The sequence below is a fragment of the Vipera ursinii genome (assembly GCF_947247035.1).
Source record: "Vipera ursinii genome assembly, chromosome: 9".
In the NCBI taxonomy this organism is placed as follows: Eukaryota; Metazoa; Chordata; class Lepidosauria; order Squamata; family Viperidae; genus Vipera; species Vipera ursinii.
The window spans coordinates 13,425,052-13,444,773 of NC_139523.1; the positions used below are offsets into that span (position 1 = coordinate 13,425,052).

Below are 19,722 nucleotides of genomic sequence, written 5' to 3' on the forward strand. Positions count from 1 at the left end.
TTCCTGGTCAGGGTCCAATGAACTTTGTGTGACACAAGAAGATGGACTAAAGTTGGCAGAGTGCAGTGGTTTTGACTGTATTCTGTGTTGCTTTTTTTTTCTCTCTCTCTCCCTCCCTCCTTTAAAGCATTGGGAGATAAGGAAATAGCCATTTTTTCACCTTGATGGGTGTTGTTTTACACTGGGGTTGCATACTTCCTTTTTTAAACACTTTTGGAAATTGCTTGTTAACTGCTTTTCAGTTATTAGGATCAATAGCTTTTACAGCACCAGGTGAGTTTCCTTCAATCCTTAGAGAAAGAAGTTTTAAACTTTTTTTTAAAAAAAATAAATTTAAATTTAAATAAATAAATAAATAAATAAATATAAGTTTAAGGACTTAAGAAACAATCTTGTTTTGGAATAAACAAAAAAAGGGTGATTTTGGAAAGTTATAAATGGGCTAAGGGTTCAGATGGATTTGAAATAAGATGAAGGAAATCTTTAAATCCTTGAAAAAGTGGAAAATGCTATTCTTTTCAGTTAAAAAAGTGATAGGATAGGAATTTGAAAGTTGGACATTAGAAGGAGCTAAATATTACAGTTAAAGGAGAAGAACACGTAATTTAGATGTATTAATACAGATTAGAGCAAAATACTTCAGCATTGGATGTATTAAATAATATTGAACAATTAAATGATATTGAACAAAGGTCTTGGAAGTTAATTTTTAGAGTGTCTGCCAATATAGACAGACCATTGAAAAAATGTTGAAAGAGGAACAAGTTTTACCACATAAAACTGAGGCTGATTTCAAAGTGGATTTAAAAATGACAAGCTAGAAGGATGATATGGAAAAAGATGCTATACTGGATATACAAACCAAACCAGCTGATGACTTAATAAGTAAAATAAATATACAAATAACAAAGCAAAAAAGCAACCTGGATAACTTTCTTATGTTGGATTTATAAAAGAGACCTGTTAAAGCTTTGGAGAATTTTGAGAGCAGAATTTTGTGAGAAGAGGCAAAGAAACAACAAAAAGAAACCGAGTCCTAAGACATTATTTGAAGGGATTAAAGACCAAGATTATTCAAAACTAAACGGAAGGAATAAAAAGTTGGCTTATTTGATCAGCGTTGAAATAGATAAGTTGTTATCTCTGGTAAACTTTAATGGACTTCTGCTGACCAGGTATGAACAACAAAGCTTTAAGAATTTGTAGATAACATGCACATAAGTAATAGAGTCCTCCCCCATTTCATTAGGAATATTCAGAGAAGTCAGATGTGTGATTTTGGGGTATACTGCATTTGTTACATTCAGGAAAGGTGCCCTTACCTTATCTGGAGAAGGTACACAGCCTCAGTGACACACGATGTTGTTATGTGCAGCCTATGGATTCCAGTAATGTTCTCTACTTAGAAGTGTTCTTTATTAGGAAACAGAATGTGGTATAAAACCTGCATTGAAGAATCTTCCTGGTGGAAGCAAGCAAGTAGAGTATGGCATCGGTATTTTTGATCTTGGTGCCATCAGAATCTGTTGAACTTCAACTCTCAAAATTGCATAGCTACCGGTGGGTCTACGACAATTCGCTGAGGCCAACTTGCCACAGCCAACTCACCATGGCCAACGCTCTGCAGGGCAACTGACCACGGCCAACTCGCCATAGGACAACTCATTGCCAGATAAAAGTTACACTAATAACAAAGAAATGGTGGAATAGAATCATTAAAGAAAGGATGCAAAAGGAAGAACAGAATGAAATGTGATTGACAAAAATTAAAATAATTTTTTATTTATTTCAAATAATTAAAGAGAATTGTTAAATTGTTGTCCCATGGCGAGTTGGCTGTGGCAAGTTGTCTCATTCCTGCTACCGGTAGGTAGCACTCTGACTGGGATTTCTCTTGAGTTGAATCCAGAGGCCACCACTGGATAGAATTTGTTTGGAGAAGGCCACCCCAAACACACCGACTTGCTAATCTCACTTATCCGTCTTGGTTTTGGCTGAGGAGATGCATTCCCCAATACTTCCTCAAGCCAGGGAACTCTCTTATCTTCCAACGGAGATCCTGCAGTTCTGCCATCCCTGGACTTTGTGTCCTTTTGAATGATTGTGTATTTAAAGGATTTATCTGTGGGTCAGAACAAACAACTTGGGTTTTTTAGGGGAACTTTTTGAATGAAATGAGTAAGTCACTTGTGTGGGGTATTTGGTGCTCTCTGAGCTTGGTTGTTTTCCTTCAGATGTTTCATTACAAAACTAGATTACATCAGTGCTCACATGCTACATTCACATTTACAAGTTTTGTGAAAGTGTAATATAACTGAACCTATATAGGAGGTGTGGCAGAACACAGGATAGAGTGAAAAGAGGGATCAGCCTAGAATCCCTACATAGCCACAAGTGAACTAAGTCCCCCCCCCGCCTCTTGAATCCTGTTGACCCTTATCTAACTCCCAAGTAGGTGCATTAGTTGAGAATATTCCTGTGCACAGGTATGAGTACCAATAAATTGGTTTAACTGGACCTTCACATGTGGACCTAATCTTTTGGGTCTGACAATGTATAATTTTGCTTTTCTCCTTATATGAGATTTGAAAACTTGTCATTTAGACTTGAGTTCTGAAGTTCATGAATTTCTTCCTTTGTTCAAGGGAGTCTGGTTAGATAATAAAGATTACTTCAATGGAAAATATCTTCAGGGACATCTCATGGTTTGCAACAGTGCTTCAAAATAGCAGGAAATAAATTATTGGTCCAGCTCATGGACAAAATAACATGTCTGGAAATGCGTTAAGTGTAACATCTCTTCTTAACTTATACAATTTTTTTTTATATGCTCTTTTGAGGTAATCTAACACATGGGAAATTAAAAAGCAAATTACATATTTGATTACACTGGTTGATTGCAGAAGTAATCTAACAAATAGTGCAGTTCTTCACAATAGCCAAATACTTATATTTACCCAGATTTAGTTTTCCTTTTATGCAGAGTGTTTTTCCATTTCTGTTGGTTCTAAAACTTTATGGAAAAAGAAACTATTAATTCTGGACAGGATTGTTTCACAATTGTATGCATTATAGATGAGAAATTTTAATTTAGTGATAAGGAGAGTTCTGAAGATAGAGATAGGTTTAGTTTGAACCTCTTCCCTACTTGTGTTTTTAATATTAGTTAGGTTTAGCTTTTTCCTACATGCAGCAATACGAATAATAGGGATAATTTAATAGATGGTTGACAAAAAGAAAAATAAAATGTCAAACTCTGACACTAATTCTTAGCATGATCATGTTAGCTGGCAATGATGGGAAAATTTTTATTTATTTATTTATTTAGATTTATATACCGCCCTTTCCCGAAAGACTCAGGGCGGTTTACAGGATATTTAAAAGAAAATCAATACAAAAGTTAAAACAAATTAAAAAAGATTAAATGAAACCCTGAGAAAAAATAAAAACCCAGTTAAAATTAAAAATTAAAAAATTCTCAGCCTGGGCCAGAGAGCTCGAAGAGCCAGGTCTTCAGGTCCCGGCGGAATGAACGGAGGTCGGGGGCAGTGCTAAGCTCCGCGGGCAGCTGGTTCCAAAGGGCAGGCGCACCCACTGAGAAGGCCCTATCCCTGGGTGTTACCCGCCAGCAATCTTTAACCGGCGGCACCCTGAGAAGACCCTCCCTGTGGGAGCGCACTGGACGAAGGGAGCTTGATGCTGGCAGCAGGTGTTCCCTCAAATATCCCAGACCCAAGCCATTTAGGGCTTTATAGGTCATCACCAGCACTTTGAATCCAACAATAAGAAAGTTGATTTATAAACAGAAGGTGAAGACATCCCAAAGGTGCTTTTTCAAAAGGCAACTGGACTTCGTTTTCCATTGAAGACGTTTCTTGGATGAGAAGCAAAACGTCTTCAAGAAAAAACAAACTCCTGTTGCCTTTTGTAAAAGCACCTTTGGGATAACCGTGACCTGGGTGGCTGAGAATCTCCATCAAGAAAAGATAAAGAAATTCCAATTAATATTGCCTGAGTGCACAGAATACATCACCTCTTGGATTCCCCTTTCTGGGCCAAATATATGTGAAGAACTGCACTTGGACTCTGTTGATTGATCCAAAGCACCAGTCCAATTCTTGGCTGTGTCCTTCCAGTTGGTCCCAGAGGATGAGAATCTTTTCTCTGTGTCCCCCTTTCCTCTCTTTTTTAAATCACTCATTTTCTTTTCGTGAAGTTGGAATCTCAGGGGTAGCTAATCCATTTCAGATGGTCCCCGTCTCTCCACCGCCTGGAGAAAACCAGGGTGCTCAGATTTCCTCCTTCAAAGCAGAAGAGTGACAATTAGTAGTAGCTTGTTTATAAGCTCTTCGGCCGGCGTTTGAAGTCTTCCATACCCTTCTGCTTGCTCGTCCCCCTTCCAGCCTTTTAACTCGTGCCTTTAAAGAGCCCACGGGATGTTGATTCTTTGGCTTCTGTAGCTCTGAAGTCTCCTCCTTCTCCTTCCTGAGATCCACCCCTAAGCAGAATACGCACTGTGGAATGACAGGCATTTGTTCTTCTTTGGAGGGGGCTGGCATGGGAGCATATTTATGAGAATTACACCGTGCCCAGGCAAGCGACACAGGACACACCGTGGCAGAGCTTGGACCCACAATCCTGGACTTTTTCTGACTTGGGAACGTTCTTCTTTGGGGTCTCGGAGTGGGCTGGGGGGAAGCGGTGAAGTTTCTCCACCCTGCGGAGTCTCTTAACTTTCAAAGGCTGATGTGTCTGCTTCTCGAATCGGCTTGCCTTGCTCCCTCTCTCTGAGCCTACCTTGGAAGAATAGAAGAATGGGACAGACGCGCTACTCAAGACCGGTATATCCAGCTCCCTTGGGTGAGTAATGGAGGGTCTAGTTGCAGCTGAAAGCACAGCCAAGAATTGTAGGTGAAGTCAAAGCGCGTTTAAAAAAAGAGACGGCTAGGATTGTGTAAGTTGGAAGAGTTTTTGATTCTCAGAAGTGCCGAGGAGAGATTGTTTTCGTAATCCTTGCTTAAAAAAAAAAAAAGAGAGAGAGAGAGAGAGAGAGAGAGAAAATCCTTGCTTTGGAACATCTATTGCTCTGTAACCTGTACCCAGTGTACTTTAGGAACCAGTCTTTTTGATCTTTGCTTGTTGCTGCCAGAGTGGAAAAAAAAATCCGAGTAAAAGTGGTCAGCAGAAAATAGGTATCCTGCATTTTGCTTGGAGTGAAATGCTTCAGACAAGGATGATGTGCTGATTTGCTATTTCTCCTCCGTATGATATTTAATTATTAAAACACCACTTCTTCTAATCACCTACTATCCTGAAGCAATTTACTCAGTCATCCTTTAGCAGGAGATTTTTTTAAAAAAAGAACACTTATTCATATCCACTTGTTTCCATTTTCAAAAAAAAGCCATTGCCACCATCCACCATCCTACACTGTAGAATTAAAATGGACTCATTATCTAAGAATGAAGGAACAAAAGTTTCAGGCTGAGGATTCCAGAGAATGTCTTTCAGTCCCATCCCATGGGTTTTAGGGACTATTAATGCCACTATTGAAGTCACGGATGCTGTCCCTACAAAATCCCATAACTGTACATCTCTCAAGTTTTGACAAATTGTTTGAATGAATGAATGAACCTTTATTGTCAAAGTACAACCATGTATACATTGAGTTTGGCTGAGCCTCCCTTCGTGCCCCCACCCCCAACTTACAGTGACACAAACCCTCCATCTTATTACACCCTGTGAGCTAATTGCACAACGCAAAGCAGAGAAGCAAAGAATTGGGGCAGATGTAGGGGAAACATCTTGTGGTGTCTCAATTCAGGGCAGCCTTGGTGACAGTGGAGGAAATATTCAGGAATGGGTAGGTTTGCATTTTAAGGGTTAACATCAGAATCGTACATGGGATCTTTTTTTTCTCTTCTTCCTCTCCTGTTTAACTGTGGACCCAATTGTATCGTCTAGGTCTAGGAAGTCATCCAGAAAATATCTCTAAAAGGCTAACAAGAATGGCGTGGTGTTGCCTGGTAGTCAACCAGGAGCTGAATAAAGATGCTGACAATTGAGGGGTTTTTTTAATGTACCTGCCATTCCCCCCCCCCCCCACACACACACAGTACTACAAACTTGAGTTAAGAAATGTTTCTTAGCCTGACACTGTGCAGGGTGTATTTCACAAATAGGGTGTGACTTTAGTAGAGACAGTCTTTGATTTGGAAAATGAGCTTTAAGAGTTAAATATGTTTGCAGCTTGTCTTGTGGCCTCTATTGTAAGTCGCATTTTAAATCTCCACTAAGTGCCTTCCCATTTTTAAGAGGCGATTTCTAATTTTCTGTGTCTGTGCGCTCCCTATTAATTTAAATTGCTAAATGCATTTAGCAATTTCCTTATTTGCCAAGGAGTAGATTAGATAGTAGCAGACAGATCCTTATGTTCTATTATCTTGTGTTGCCAATGTTTAGAAGACTTAAACCAAAGCACTGATAGTTGAAATAACAATTCTTTAGCAGTAGATAAACTTTTAATGTATTGTAGGTACTCAAGGAAGCCCCCTGAAATGATTAGAACAGTATTTAGGGTGCAACATAACTTGTACATATGTATTATGTTTCCTTATGCTCACTTGCTGTTACCGAATCAAATCAACACATCTGATTTGCACCTTACGTTTCTTAGAGATGATATGCATTCACCAGAGACAGAACATATATTTGCCCTTGTTGCAAATAGGAGTATGTGGCATTTGTTGATGTGACACAGCTTACAATATTGGAAATAGCCATTATTTTTCTGTAGAAAGGTTGTTTTTTCTTTCAGGATGATAGGTGGGGTGACCTTCCCCATACTTAAGCCCTGAGTGCATAGTTTGACTTCGACAAACATATTGCAAGACAGTCTGGTGCTCTTGGGAAGGTGTGGGGAAAATGTGGAATTCAGTTCAAACTTTAAAAAAAAAATCCTTTCCAGACAAGGACTTTTATCCAGCATTCTCTTGACCTGTCTGTGTGTGGGTTCCCAGTGACAGAATGTGCCATGGAAATGATCCCACCAAGTGTGAATTTGATTATGCATATAATACATTACACGGTGTAACAGACAGCTGTAGATCTACAACCCTTGGGGTCACTGGTTGTGTGGATGCGGAGGTTGAGTTCCTTTTATTTCTTCCAAGAATTTGCTGCACTACCAATATACTCTTTTGTTCCTGCTGAAGTAGAGCAGAGCTTGTTTTTTTATTTTAAGGGGAAACATTGGACTGTAGCATTACAGTCTTTAAGTTTATCAGCTGTAACTCTGGCTGTTTTTCTCCCCTCAGTATCTAGTGCTGTTAGATCTGGTTATGATGAAAAAAAGTGACAAAGTATGTTGTGACTTCATGATGCAAATTTCACTATTTTGTACTTGATACCAGATGCAAGTACATAAGTCAAAGGGTTTTGCCACAGTGATGCTATTATGTGTGTTTTGACACTCCCTCCACCCCCTGTTCCCTATGTGTTCACTTGACATTCATCTCATGCAACCTAGTGAACTATTCAAGCCACTGGTGAAAAATCAGAGTTAGCTGACCCCAATTAAAATTTCTGCCAGGTTTCCACTATTTTTCTTAATAGAGGCTTACTGATGCAAATGTGCTGTATATCTCCATAGTGGTTCCTGGACAGTAAAATTATACAAGTGTTTGCGCAGTGGATGCGTTATGTCCAAAAATGCATTAATTTGTGCCCAAATTAAGCAGGTGTTTTGTGATACTGAATTTAAATTTAGGAAAGAGGAATAACCCGTTCTTTTTAATCAGAAAATATCCCAGCTTGAGAGCAGAGGTAAAGCCTGTGCAGACTTCCTTAATGAAAGAGCAAAAATAGATGTTTGGTCTCCTTTTTACTGAGTTGCCACAATAGCACGAAAAGCCTGCAGCCTGGGATCCTCTACCACAGCTGGACTTAGCTAGCTTTTATTATTATTATTTTTCTAATTTAAATATATTCAAATGTTTGTAGTAACACATTATCTACAATCTAGTTCTGTTAGCAAAGATGTACAGAAATAGCACTTCACACCCTTTTGATTTTCAGTTGTTTTGTGAAATAATTTTAATGGGGACATTGTTTACCTCCAGAGAATTTGCTGCTTAGCCTGGGGTGAGTACTATTGTATTAATGCGATGACTGAAATACAAAGAAGAAGCCCTTTTGTACTGCTCCAGGGTCTGTTGGGTCACTGCGCTACATCAGAGCCATCATGGGCTGTTCTTGGCATCGTGACATCAACCACCTTTCTGCTCTGCTTGTCATGTGGCGCTTGGTGCAATGCAGGATACGCTAATATAATGCCACCAAATTTATTGAGTTATTATTGAGCGCCTCGTGGATGCAAGACGTTGGCATACGTATATATGCATTTCTGCTAGCAGAGGGGGATTTATTTAAAAAAATGCTTTAATTTGGTGGTATTTATGGCACTCCTTGACTGCTTTCTGGTTTTGTTGTTACGAGAAGCTGCTACTCTTTGGGAATAGATAACTCAAATGAAGATGATAGCTAACAATTGAAGAAATAGACAAGACAACAGTTGCATTGCTAGAGAATTTTAAGTATGTATAAAGAATGATAGGATCTACTGCCTGTGTTAAAACCAGAAGTTTTTTTTTTAAGAGTGATGGGTGAGCAGTTAGGAAGATTATTTCAATCTATGATTATTGTGGTGAGATTACTGTATGCTCGATGAGGGAAAGATTGGGGATTACCCACTGGTGGAACTGACAGAACTTGCTGAGATGGGAAAAATTGACTTATTCCAGTGTTTCTCAACCATGGGAATTTTAAGAGGAGTGGACTTCAACTCCCAGAATTCTGGGAGCTGAAGTCCACCCCTCTTACAGTTCCTAAGGTTGAGAAACACTAGACTTACTTGATTAGACAGAAGTCATTATTGACATTCATCAATGCCTTCAAAACACCTTATGGACTTTTTGCACAAGGAAGAAATGTTTGTGATATAGGCCTTTGATGATTAGAAGATGTAAGTTATAAACCCACATTACCTGTTGATCCATCCATTGTTTGCACAATACAATCTTAGAATCTTTATGAAGAAGAAGGTGAATACATTTTATTTGACTAAGATTAGCATACTTAACCTCATTGGATTTTTGCATTTAACTGTTATTACTGTGGAATATTTGATTTGATTACAGGTGGTTGTGGTACATCACCCATTGCTTCAGAGTGGTTATATCCCAGTATGACTTCACTGAATTACAACCAATAATCAATAGGATGAATTCTAGAACCTCGTTGCCTTTCCATGACATTGGGAAAAATGGTGAAAATTATAATTTGGGTCTGCAGCAAATGTCATTAAAATAATGTCCCTAGATCAGAAATGATCATTTTACTGAGTGAATGAATAAAATTAGAGCTCTTATTAAAATATAACGCCGTTGGCATTTTTCTAATTGAATAAAATTGTGCCGAAGAACTACCTGGAGATGTCCATATACAAGACATTAGCTCTTTTGGATATTTTCTTGGTTTTCTTGCCTTCCTCAAAACATGGAGTTGTGAATTCCCATGGAAAGATTTCCCTTAAGTGGTTTATGCGCTAAGTAGTTACTTGTACACATTTCTGTGTATCTAAGTATGGTTGCATCTGGAAATATTCTATATCCCTTTAGTTTGTTTGTTTTAAGGACACAGGTCTTAAAGTGTTCTTGTGCAGCTGAGATTCAAAAATGTCTCATGTCCATATTTGCCAAAAAGTAGATTTATTTTTGGAAAGCTCCATGGGAGCTACAGCATGAGCCATTTGTGAGTAAGGCAGTTACTCTACAATCTCCCTCTGAAAGAATTATGATAACACCTGATCTACTCACTACGTAATTCATGGAACAGAGTAATATATTATTTCTTCATCAGATTGGTCTTAAATTGGCTTTGTTCCCATTCACACATGATCTCAACTATATTGCTGTATGATATGAACCCTTTTGAAGCCAGTGTCATTCAAATGATGCCAGCCACCTGAAAACATTTGTTTGAATAGAAGCCTGATTTGGGTTATAGGATGTTTATTTATTTATTTTATTTTATTGCATTTATATACCGCCCTTTCCCTGAGGACTCAGGGCGGTTTACAGGGAATTAAAAATCAAACATACAAAAGTTAAAAACCAAGTTAAAAAATATTAAATTCACCCTGTACTCTTAAAAACCCCAGTTAATGTTGTAAATACTGGGAGAAATTGAAATGGCAGCGCTGTGCAAAGAGAACATTTACATCATAACTTCATTCAAGTAGATATTCTTGGTGTAGAGTAATAATGAATGGCAAGTAGAAGTGAATGTTAGATATTTTCAAATTAACTTAGGTTTCATGCTTATGCTAAGCTATAACTTTTAACCCTGGAATTTGCACATGATATAGCCATTGCTGAGAAATAGGCTGGCCATAGATCTGGAGAGTATGCAGGTTGCAGAATTCCTAAAGTGATCTGTTTCATTTTAACTTCATACAGTATGTGAAACTAGGAGAAGGAGTGGGAGAACCTAGGGGCGGAGTCAAAAGAGAAATCAGCCTGGAATTTCTATGTAGCCACAAATGGACTGATTCCAGCACCGCTTGGATTCCATGCCAGGATAGTGCTGTCATTTGAGTAGATTCTTGTAAATAGGCATAATTACTAATACATCAATTTAATTGGAACTTGTGTTATCCTAATTTTTCACGACTGACAGAAACTAGCCATTAGAGTTTGTCATCTATGCTTTATCATATAGGTTGGTTTTGTATTGTTTTTTTTCACAAATATTTTTAATAATTTGTAAACCACCCAGAGCCACTGGGAGTTGGGAGGCATAAAAATGTTAGTAAGAATGATAATAGAAAATCTATGAATTGACAGAATTTCTGTCTGTCAATTACAAGACACTACACTGCATGGATCTGCATCTGCACATATATTTATACCAATAGATTACAACATCCTAGGTTTCTGGAAAGAACTCGGTGCGTATGAACACCAATACCAACTAAAGAACTGGCAGCTGTGATTTTACATTATTGTGAATATAATAATACAACAGCAAACCTGACTGGATGAACTCAGGGATAATATACGAAATCTAAGGAATAATTTCTTGGTCACCCTTTAACTTACAATTGATTGTGCAGTTTTGGAAGTGAGTTCTACAACAACGAATCAGATGTGATTCATCTTTTTCCTATGTGATTTTTTTTTGAAATTTTGTTTTCCTTCGTTTACCGTTTGTTCCTAAGGAGAACTGTTTACCGCATTGTCACATTTCTAGAAAGGAAAAGATGCTGATCAGCATTCTTCATCGTGGTATCCTCCAGATATATTTGAAATAGCAACTTCCGTATATCCATGTAGGATAGGTCAGCGTTTTCCAACCTTAGGAACTTGAAGATGCGTGGACTTCAACTCCCAGAATTCCCCAGCCAGCATAGCTGGCTGGGGAATTCTGGGAGTTGAAGTCCACGCATCTTCAAGTTCCTAAGGTTGGGAAACGCTGGGATAGGTAATATAATTCTAGGAAATATGAGACATATTCTGGGACATATGAAGTTTCGTAAGCTCATTTACAAAATGCTGTAGATTAACTTTGAGCAGAGATTGGATATTTGTGGCCATATGACCAAGTAGCTAAAAAGTTGGAAAGTTGCAACTCCCAATTATTTGGGAAGAATTGACAGGCAATAACCATGGTGGGAACCTGTTGGATGCATAGAGCATTTTGATGATTTTTAAAATAAAATTTTCCTGCTGATGTTTTAACCCCCCCAAAAAATAAAATGGAAGCTTACGGAAATGACAAACTGAAGAATAGGAGAAGAAAGATGAATTAAAAGTGACTGAGAGACAGAGTACCGGTACTTATTTGTCAGTAAATTCAAAAAGGGTATCTTTTGGCTAATCATGGAACTTCTTGTAAAACATGCCGGTTGACTAATATTTTATAGGGAAAACTCCAAGTGCCATAAAATGAATTTTCCATATCTGACATCTGTTTGCTTCATAGACCAGTGTCGTACTTAAGCTGCAGGGATATTTTCCCACAGGCCCTCTCTCTTCCTCCTGCGCACTCTTTGTTTTTAAAAATGTTTGGGGAATGCCAGAACAGTAGGTGGAGTGGGAGGCTGTTATTGTGTTGATTTCCTGAGATTGTTACTTTTGGCATGGGATGCTTTTTCTCCCCCTCCCATTTTTAAAACAGGAAGTAAATCAAAGCCGCCCCCCCCTCATAATTTTAGCTTGTTTTTTTGTCTACCCATTTTATAGCAAATCTATGCAGTAGTGTGATGTGCGGTATTTGTGTTATGGTGATACCGGTAAAGGATTGCTGAACTCCACCGAGTGTTGTGTACAGAAACGATTTTCCCAAGGTTTTTGTTCTGTGTGTTTTCCTGCTGCGTAAGGCTTTTTTTTCTTTTTCTTTTTTTTAAAAAACCCCTAATAAAGTTATATTCCAGCTACAGGTAGTCCTCTACCCATGGCCACAATTGAGTTCAAAATTTCTGTTGCTAAGCCAGACAGTTGTTAAGTGGTTTTGCCCCATTTTATGACCTTTCTCGCCACAGTCGGTAAGTGAATCCGTGCCGTTGTTAAGTTAGCCACACAATTATTCAATGAATTGGGCTTCCCCATTGACTTCGCTTGTCAGAAGGTCGCAAAAGTGGGTCACATGACCCCGGGACTTTGCAACCCTCGTAAATATGAGTCAGTTTCCAAGAGTCTGAATTTTGATCATGTGACCACGAGGATGCTGCAACGGTTGTAAGTATGAAAAATGGTCAAAGGTCACTTTTTTCAGTGCCATTGTAGCTTCAAATGGTCAGTAAATGAACCGTTGTAAGCCAAGGACTATCTGTAGTCACCTTCATATAGGACAGGGGTCCCCAACCCCCGGTCGGTGGACCAGTACTGAGCCGCAGCATGCCAGCAACCGGGTTGCACAAACAAGCAAAGCCTCATCCACGAGTTGCAGGCAGCACACAAAACCACGCCCCCTCTGGTCCACGGAAAAGCCTCTCTCCACGGAACCGGTCCCTGGTGCCCAAAAGGTTGGAGACCTCTGATCTAGAATGAGATATCATTGTGCCAATGTCCTCTTATAATGAATATTCCTCTTTTTCTTTTGTGTGCAGCTGAGGAGGGGGAGCAGCCAACACAGGATGCTGGAACGGTGGCTGAAGTTCTGGAATCTGGCGACACGACCCCGCCTTCCAAGAGAAAGAGCAAATTTGCTGGCTTTGGCAAGATTTTTAAACCTTGGAAGTGGCGAAAAAAGAAAACCAGTGGAAAATTTAAGGAGACATCAGAAGGTAACCTGCTAGATTACAGTCCTGTTCTTCTCCCTTTAAGCCCTTGTGCATTCCTAGCCTGAGTTTGCTCACTGCATTAAGTGGTCAAGTGGCTTGATTTCTTTTGGCTTTGAGTGGTAATGAGAGACTCTAGCCGCTGTACTTTGTAAATCATGCTTTGTGGCTTAATTCAAGGGAAGGAGTAAGTGAAATGTAGTTTAATCAACAAGCCACCAGTAATAGTCTGTTATTTCCTGAGACCCCAGTCCTTGTTTTGGACATGGTATTTGTTCTTATGCCATTTTACCTCCCTGACTGCTTTGGCCACAGTTCACTGAATCAACAGATCTTCCAGATCAGAAAGGATCTGGCATAGCACTTTACATTTTTACCTGAAAATAGCAGATTCCAGATCTGCTTCCTCAGAAACGTTTTCAAAGTTTTATTGCCACTTAATAATGATAGCCAACTGCGGCTATAACTAAGCTTTGCTGAAGTGGCCTGTAGTAAAATGCCAAAAAGAACTTCAGACAAGGAGTGCCTAGTTAAAGTTCCATTGACTGTTTTCCAGTTGTAAAATACTGTATGCATAGCCTTGGTGGAGCAGTGGGCTAATGCCTCCTTAAGTAACACCAGCTGCCTGCAATTAGTGCAGGTTCGCATCCCACCAGGCTCAAGGTTGACTCAGCCTTCCATCCTTCCCAGGTAGGTAAAATGAGGACCCAGATTGTTGGGGGCAATTGAGCTGACTTTGTAATAATGCCGCTTGGGGTGTGTGAAAGCCCTAACAAGCAGGCATATACATAGAATGAAGGCTACTGCTAAGCTTGTAAGCCGCCCTGAGTCTCCGGAGAAGGGCGGGATATAAATGGAATTAAAATAAAAATAAATAAATAAAAAATGAGGTGTTGTCCTCCTCTTGCAAGATGGGTTGAGGGGAAAAGAAATATTTACATAAGAATATGTACGTAACATTCATCCTTAAAGCAATCACAACGAGTCACTTCACCGTATCTTAAAAGTGATTTTTTTTTACCCCTCATCTTTTCCCTCTGTTCTGAGTGCTGGTTTTTTGTTTCCAATTTAATGTCAGTTTTAGAACGAAAGATTTCAATGCGAAAGCCAAGAGAGGAGCTGATTAAAAGAGGGGTTCTGTTGGAGGATGTTGAACAGGGTGAGTTTACCCATTGTCTTCCTCTGTGTGTGCTACATTTGCAGTTCCAGCTCTGATAAGTTTCATCTTTGGCATTTCATGCCTGGGTGCCCCCTCGCTTTCTCCCGTCCCATCCCATCCCATCCCCTTCCCTTCCCTTCCCCACCTCTGTTAAATATGACTCTCTGTCCTTATCTGCCCTTTGAACATTTTTGATACTATATGTTCCTGGGAGAGACTGCGACAGAACTGTTTCATTTATTTCCTTTCTTTTCTCCAAGGAGACATTTTAGGTTGACAGATTATGAGTTTCTGAAGGTCATCTAGTGATTTACTGAAAAACTGACTTGGATTCCAAGGTAGCAGCAGAAAGAAATAGCAATAGCGCTTATATATTGCTCCACGGTGCTTTACAGCACTCTCGGAGCGGTTTACAAATGTCAGCACATTGGCCCCAACAATCTGGGTCCTCATTTTACTGACCTTGGAAGGATGGAAGGCTGAATTAACCTTGAGCCCATCAGGATCAAACTCCAGTCTTTGGGCAGAGTTAGCCTGCAATAAGTGCATTCTAACCACTGCGCCACCACAGCTCATAATGGCACAAGGATAATGTACAACCTTCATAGATAGAGGACTTCGGTTCAGTTCTTGATAATTGATGATGGGGCTAGATACATCTGGAATTGTGGGTGGCTGGATGATTGGTGGAGCAGTGGGCTAATGCCTCCTTAAGTAACACCAGCTGCCTGCAATTAGTGCAGGTTCGCATCCCACCAGGCTCAAGGTTGACTCAGCCTTCCATCCTTCCGAGGTAGGTAAAATGAGGACCCAGATTGTTGGGGGCAATTAAGCTGACTTTGTAATAATGCCGCTTGGGGTGTGTGTGAAAGCCCTAATAAGCAGGCATATACATAGAATGAAGGCTACTGCTAAGCTTGTAAGCCGCCCTGAGTCTTCGGAGAAGGGCGGGATACAAATGGAATTAAAATAAATAAAAATAAAAAATAAAAAAAATGACAGCCAACTACCAAAATTCTTAGCAGATGTGAACTCATGTCTGGATAATTCAAGACTGGAAAGCTCAGTGATTTGGGACCATAATTTAGGTTTTGGGGACCATAATTTAGACTTTTGAAGCATAACTGGCTGTGGCACTGCCAGCCACAAAATCCTCATTTTCTGGAAAGTAAAAAAATGAGGATCCTCACTGCCAACACTTTAGATTTCCAGGGTGTTTCCCCCTCCCAGGTGGGCATGCTTTCTTAAAAAAAAATAATAATGCCTTAATTAAAGACCCAGAGGCATTTCTGTTGATAAAGAAAATATTAAACGTGCTCTCCCTTGCAGCAATTGGCTTCTTCTTTAAAATTTAAAGAGCATGAAAGAAGTTTTAAAAGTCAGGTGTCGCAGTGGGCTTGGTGGGATTCAAAGAACATATCAGTAGGTCTTTTGGTGCTTCACAGGGAGCGCATTGGGGGAATACAGGCATGGAAAGTTGTGAGTAAAATGGACTGCAAATCTGTCCCCAAAGGTGCTTTTCCAAAAGGCAATTGGACTTTTGTTTTTTTTCCTTGAAGATGTTTCGCTTCTCATCCAAGAAGTGTCTTCAGTTCTCCATTGGATGAGAAGCAAAACATCTTCAAGGGAAAAACAAAAGTCCAAATGCCTTTTGAAAAAACACCTTTGGGACAACCATGACCTGGGTGACTGAGAACCTCCAAAGATAATCTGGCTCATTATAAGACAATTGCTTAGCTTCTAGCCCTACTTCACTGGGACTACTTTGCTACATCAAGGCATCTTTACTTGAGGTGGAATGCTCTAAAGGCAGCAAAAGAACAGCTAGTTTACCCATAAAATCTGCAGCGGAAAAGAATTTACTGTCCCCAACTGGATGAGGAACTGAATTCCTCTGTCCTGAACTAATGTCCTTTTTTCAAAGCTAGGAATGTTGCAAAGAGCAAGCTGGTCATTCTCCCTTCCCCATTTTAGTCAGATACTAAATGGAAACCTTGGCTGTGGTGGTGGTGGTGGTGGGGACTGTTTTGCAGAATATTGCTGATCCAGCCACAGGAAAAGGCAGAAGAGGAAATACCCTTTCCTTCTCAGTAGGACAAGAAATCCATGCCTCTCCCTTCCTATTCCTTACTTACTGTGAGTTAAAAATATTCGTGTTCCACTTGACAGCAGGACTGGAGGCTGGGTGTAAATGAACTCAGGATAGGAGAGGTCTGGAGAGGTAGGGATAGAAACCTACTCCCCCAGTTTCCTCCTTCCTTCATTGTGATAGGATGGAAATGAAGAATCGCTCTGCTTCTCTTAGCTTGCTCCCAGCTTTGTCGATACATCTGGGATGCAGCATGCACCTGTGGGATTCACATGACCTTGGTTTCCTTTTTAAGCTAGCCCTGGGTTTTTCCCAGTGGCACCACCACACTTCCTAAGAAGGAAGGACAGGTGCCTTCAAAGGCCATTCCACACTTTGAACACAGGCTCAGCAGGCTGAGCAGACTCGCTGGCTATTTGTCGACTTTTCCCTACCCAGAGAATGAAGTGCGTTATATTTATAATGACATTGGAGTAATTTTTAAATCTACACCTATAAATCGGGGTTTATCAGCTCATGCAGATTCTATGCAACCTGCATTTGAGGTGAAGTATAAGTCACCACAAGGGACGCGGTGGCTCAGTGGGTTAGGACACTGAGCTTGTCGATCAGAAGGTCGGCAGTTTGGCGGGTCGAATCCCGAGTGCCACGTAACAGAGTGAGCACCTGTTACTCGTCCCAGCTTCTGCCAACCTAGCAGTTCGAAAGCACGTAAAAATGCAAGTAGAAAAATAGGGACCACTACGGTGGGAAGGTAACAGCGTTCCGTGCGCCTTTGGCGTCTAGTCATGCCAGCCACATGACCAAGGAGACATCCTCGGACAAGCGCTGGCTCTTCGGCTTTGAAACGGAGATGAGCACCGGCCCCTAGAGTCGGAAACGACTAGCACGCACGTGCGGGGGAACCTTTACCTTTACTTTACCTTTATAAGTCACCACCCAAGGAAAAGAGTGCACGCCTTGTAGTGGGATCGAAAGCATTTGGTCTTCTCTCCTTAATTAAGTCTTTCCCTCTTTGGGACAAGGTTCTGTAGCTTCCAGTTGAAGAGGAGTAGGCACTTTGTATCGGTTCTTATTTCGAGCTTATTTTCTAAACTCTCTTCCTGGCCACTGCCACCACCACCACCACCTCCTCTCTCTGTTCTCTTCCCTTTAGCCTGCAAAGAACCCATGAACACATAAACAATCCATCTCTCTCATCAGTTTTAGAAATTCACAGAGATCAGAGACTTTTTGCTCTTGAATCATACAGCGAAGCGGTTGCCTGTATATGTGCCAAGAGAATTTACTCAGCCGCTGCCATCATTTCCTCCTTAAACAGAAGCTGGAAATTCAGAAACACAGCACAATGGTGTGTATTTTGTTGAGGCTAGTGAAAATGATACAGGCATGTGATATACACAGCATTGGAGAATAGTGTGTAACGTCACGCTCTAGTTACACTGTGAGAGAAAAACGAGCCAGGGTAAATAGAGGACTGCTTGGCGTTACAATGACTAAAGTGGCATATAAACATTTGGGAGGGGGGAAATGAAGGAATGAATAGATGAATATATATTGAAAACAGAAAAACATAAACTTGCAGGTACACATTACAGCATGAGGTTGAGTTTTATTATGATAGGAGTTTCTTATTGATAACATGAACCTAAAAGAGAGTCTATTTGCGGTTTGAGACTAAGTTACAGAATTTAAAAATACAGCCCACCGTTAAGACATGCATATGTGCATAAGTAACAGTACATCTGTATACTACTAAAACTCTATTTGTCTGTTTGCAAGCTTCAGTTGAGGAAGTGGGTACATCATAGGGCAACAGTTTTTGAATCAACATACCGGAAGTGGGCTAACTCAAACAATGCATCCTAATCTGGATCCCATTGCTCCTGTGGGCTTGAAATTTGGCAAAATTGTGGCTGCTTCAGCACTGCTGTGTTGCCACACCACTGCCCTGATGTGGTCAGCTGTGGTCTTGTGATCTTCATTTCCCTGTCAACTTCCACAGTGAAAGTCAATGGGGAAGCCAGCAGGAAGTCGGAGGTTGCTCCTCCTCATCCTCCTGCTTTTTGCCTGCCCGGTTTCTCTATTTAGGTAAGAAATATCTTTGAAATGATGACCTGACAGGTTACGGATTGTCTAGTTAGTACATTTATAAAAAGAAGCCCTATGAAATTAATAATTCATTGAAGGCACTAACTGGTTTCTATAAGCAAAGGCTATAAGTAAAAGCGTTGCTGCTGCCTTCAAAACTCCTGGGTATGGATCATTTAGACAGAATATCTCAATCTCGTTATCCTCAGTAAAGTTTATCAGACTCAGGAGCTGATGTATTAGCTCCGATTGCCACTGTGAGTACAGGGGGCATTTTAAAAGGATATGTGAAACAGACTGAGCTTCTGTCTTTGGGCATACACACACTCGATCCTCCTCTGGAAGTTTGGCATATGAACCAGCTGTCAAGCACAGTCTGTAAATGGAACGGTAATAACTTGAGTCAGGGAGGAAATAAGTGACAGAAGTGAAAGTGATGCCCTGTATAAAGTGGGAGTGATCTTGGGGACCCTGTGCCCAGTTTTTCCCTCTTCTAGAACTGACCTGCTCCTGTGTAGTCACAGTATAAGGAAGATCATGCATTAATACAAGGAAGTACCCAGATTTCTAACAGGTAGCTGACGTGTATATACCTCCCTTCCTAACAATGTTTCCAGAACTGTTTTGTTGTGATTGATGCATTGAAAACATGTTCCACATATGAGTGCACAGCAGCATGGGGAAGGTTGTTCTTTGGACAATCTTGTGTTGATGCAGTGTGTTTGCAGATAATAAGTTCTTGTGTGCAGATAACAGTTTAAGAGAGTTTGTTTTTTCAAACCCAGAAGGGAATTTTCTGGTGCTCTTTCTGTAAAAGCGAACATACTGTTCAATTTGTTTTGACCTGTTGATTTACTTGTGCGTTGTGTTATGGAAGCACTTGGTTGTTTCAAATCGAGATCATGCCTTCTGCTAGGTTTTGTCGTTTAATTCTCTTTGGGCTGAAGGTTTCTATAGCTGTCCAAGTACAGCTGATTCTTCCCTTTAGTCTTTTCAGATGAAGTGGTGATTGCTAACAGACCTGTATTCTTGTTTTTATGGATT

General features: G+C 40.2%; 1 protein-coding gene across 5 annotated transcripts in view; it reads left to right on the forward strand.

The window, feature by feature from the left end:
• The window catches only part of PHACTR4 (phosphatase and actin regulator 4), a 76,713-nt gene that overhangs the window by 32,071 nt on the left and 24,920 nt on the right, over positions 1–19,722 (forward strand). For 3 of the 5 annotated variants that reach the window (XM_083369659.1, XM_083369660.1, XM_083369657.1), the window contains exons 3-4: positions 13,169–13,345; positions 14,418–14,498. In XM_083369659.1, the coding sequence (XP_083225785.1) occupies positions 13,169–13,345; positions 14,418–14,498 (258 nt within the window). Of the gene's footprint in view, positions 1–3,980; positions 4,861–13,168; positions 13,346–14,417; positions 14,499–19,722 lie in introns of those variants that run through there. The other 2 variants (XM_083369658.1, XM_083369661.1) reach the window with 2 other exon arrangements.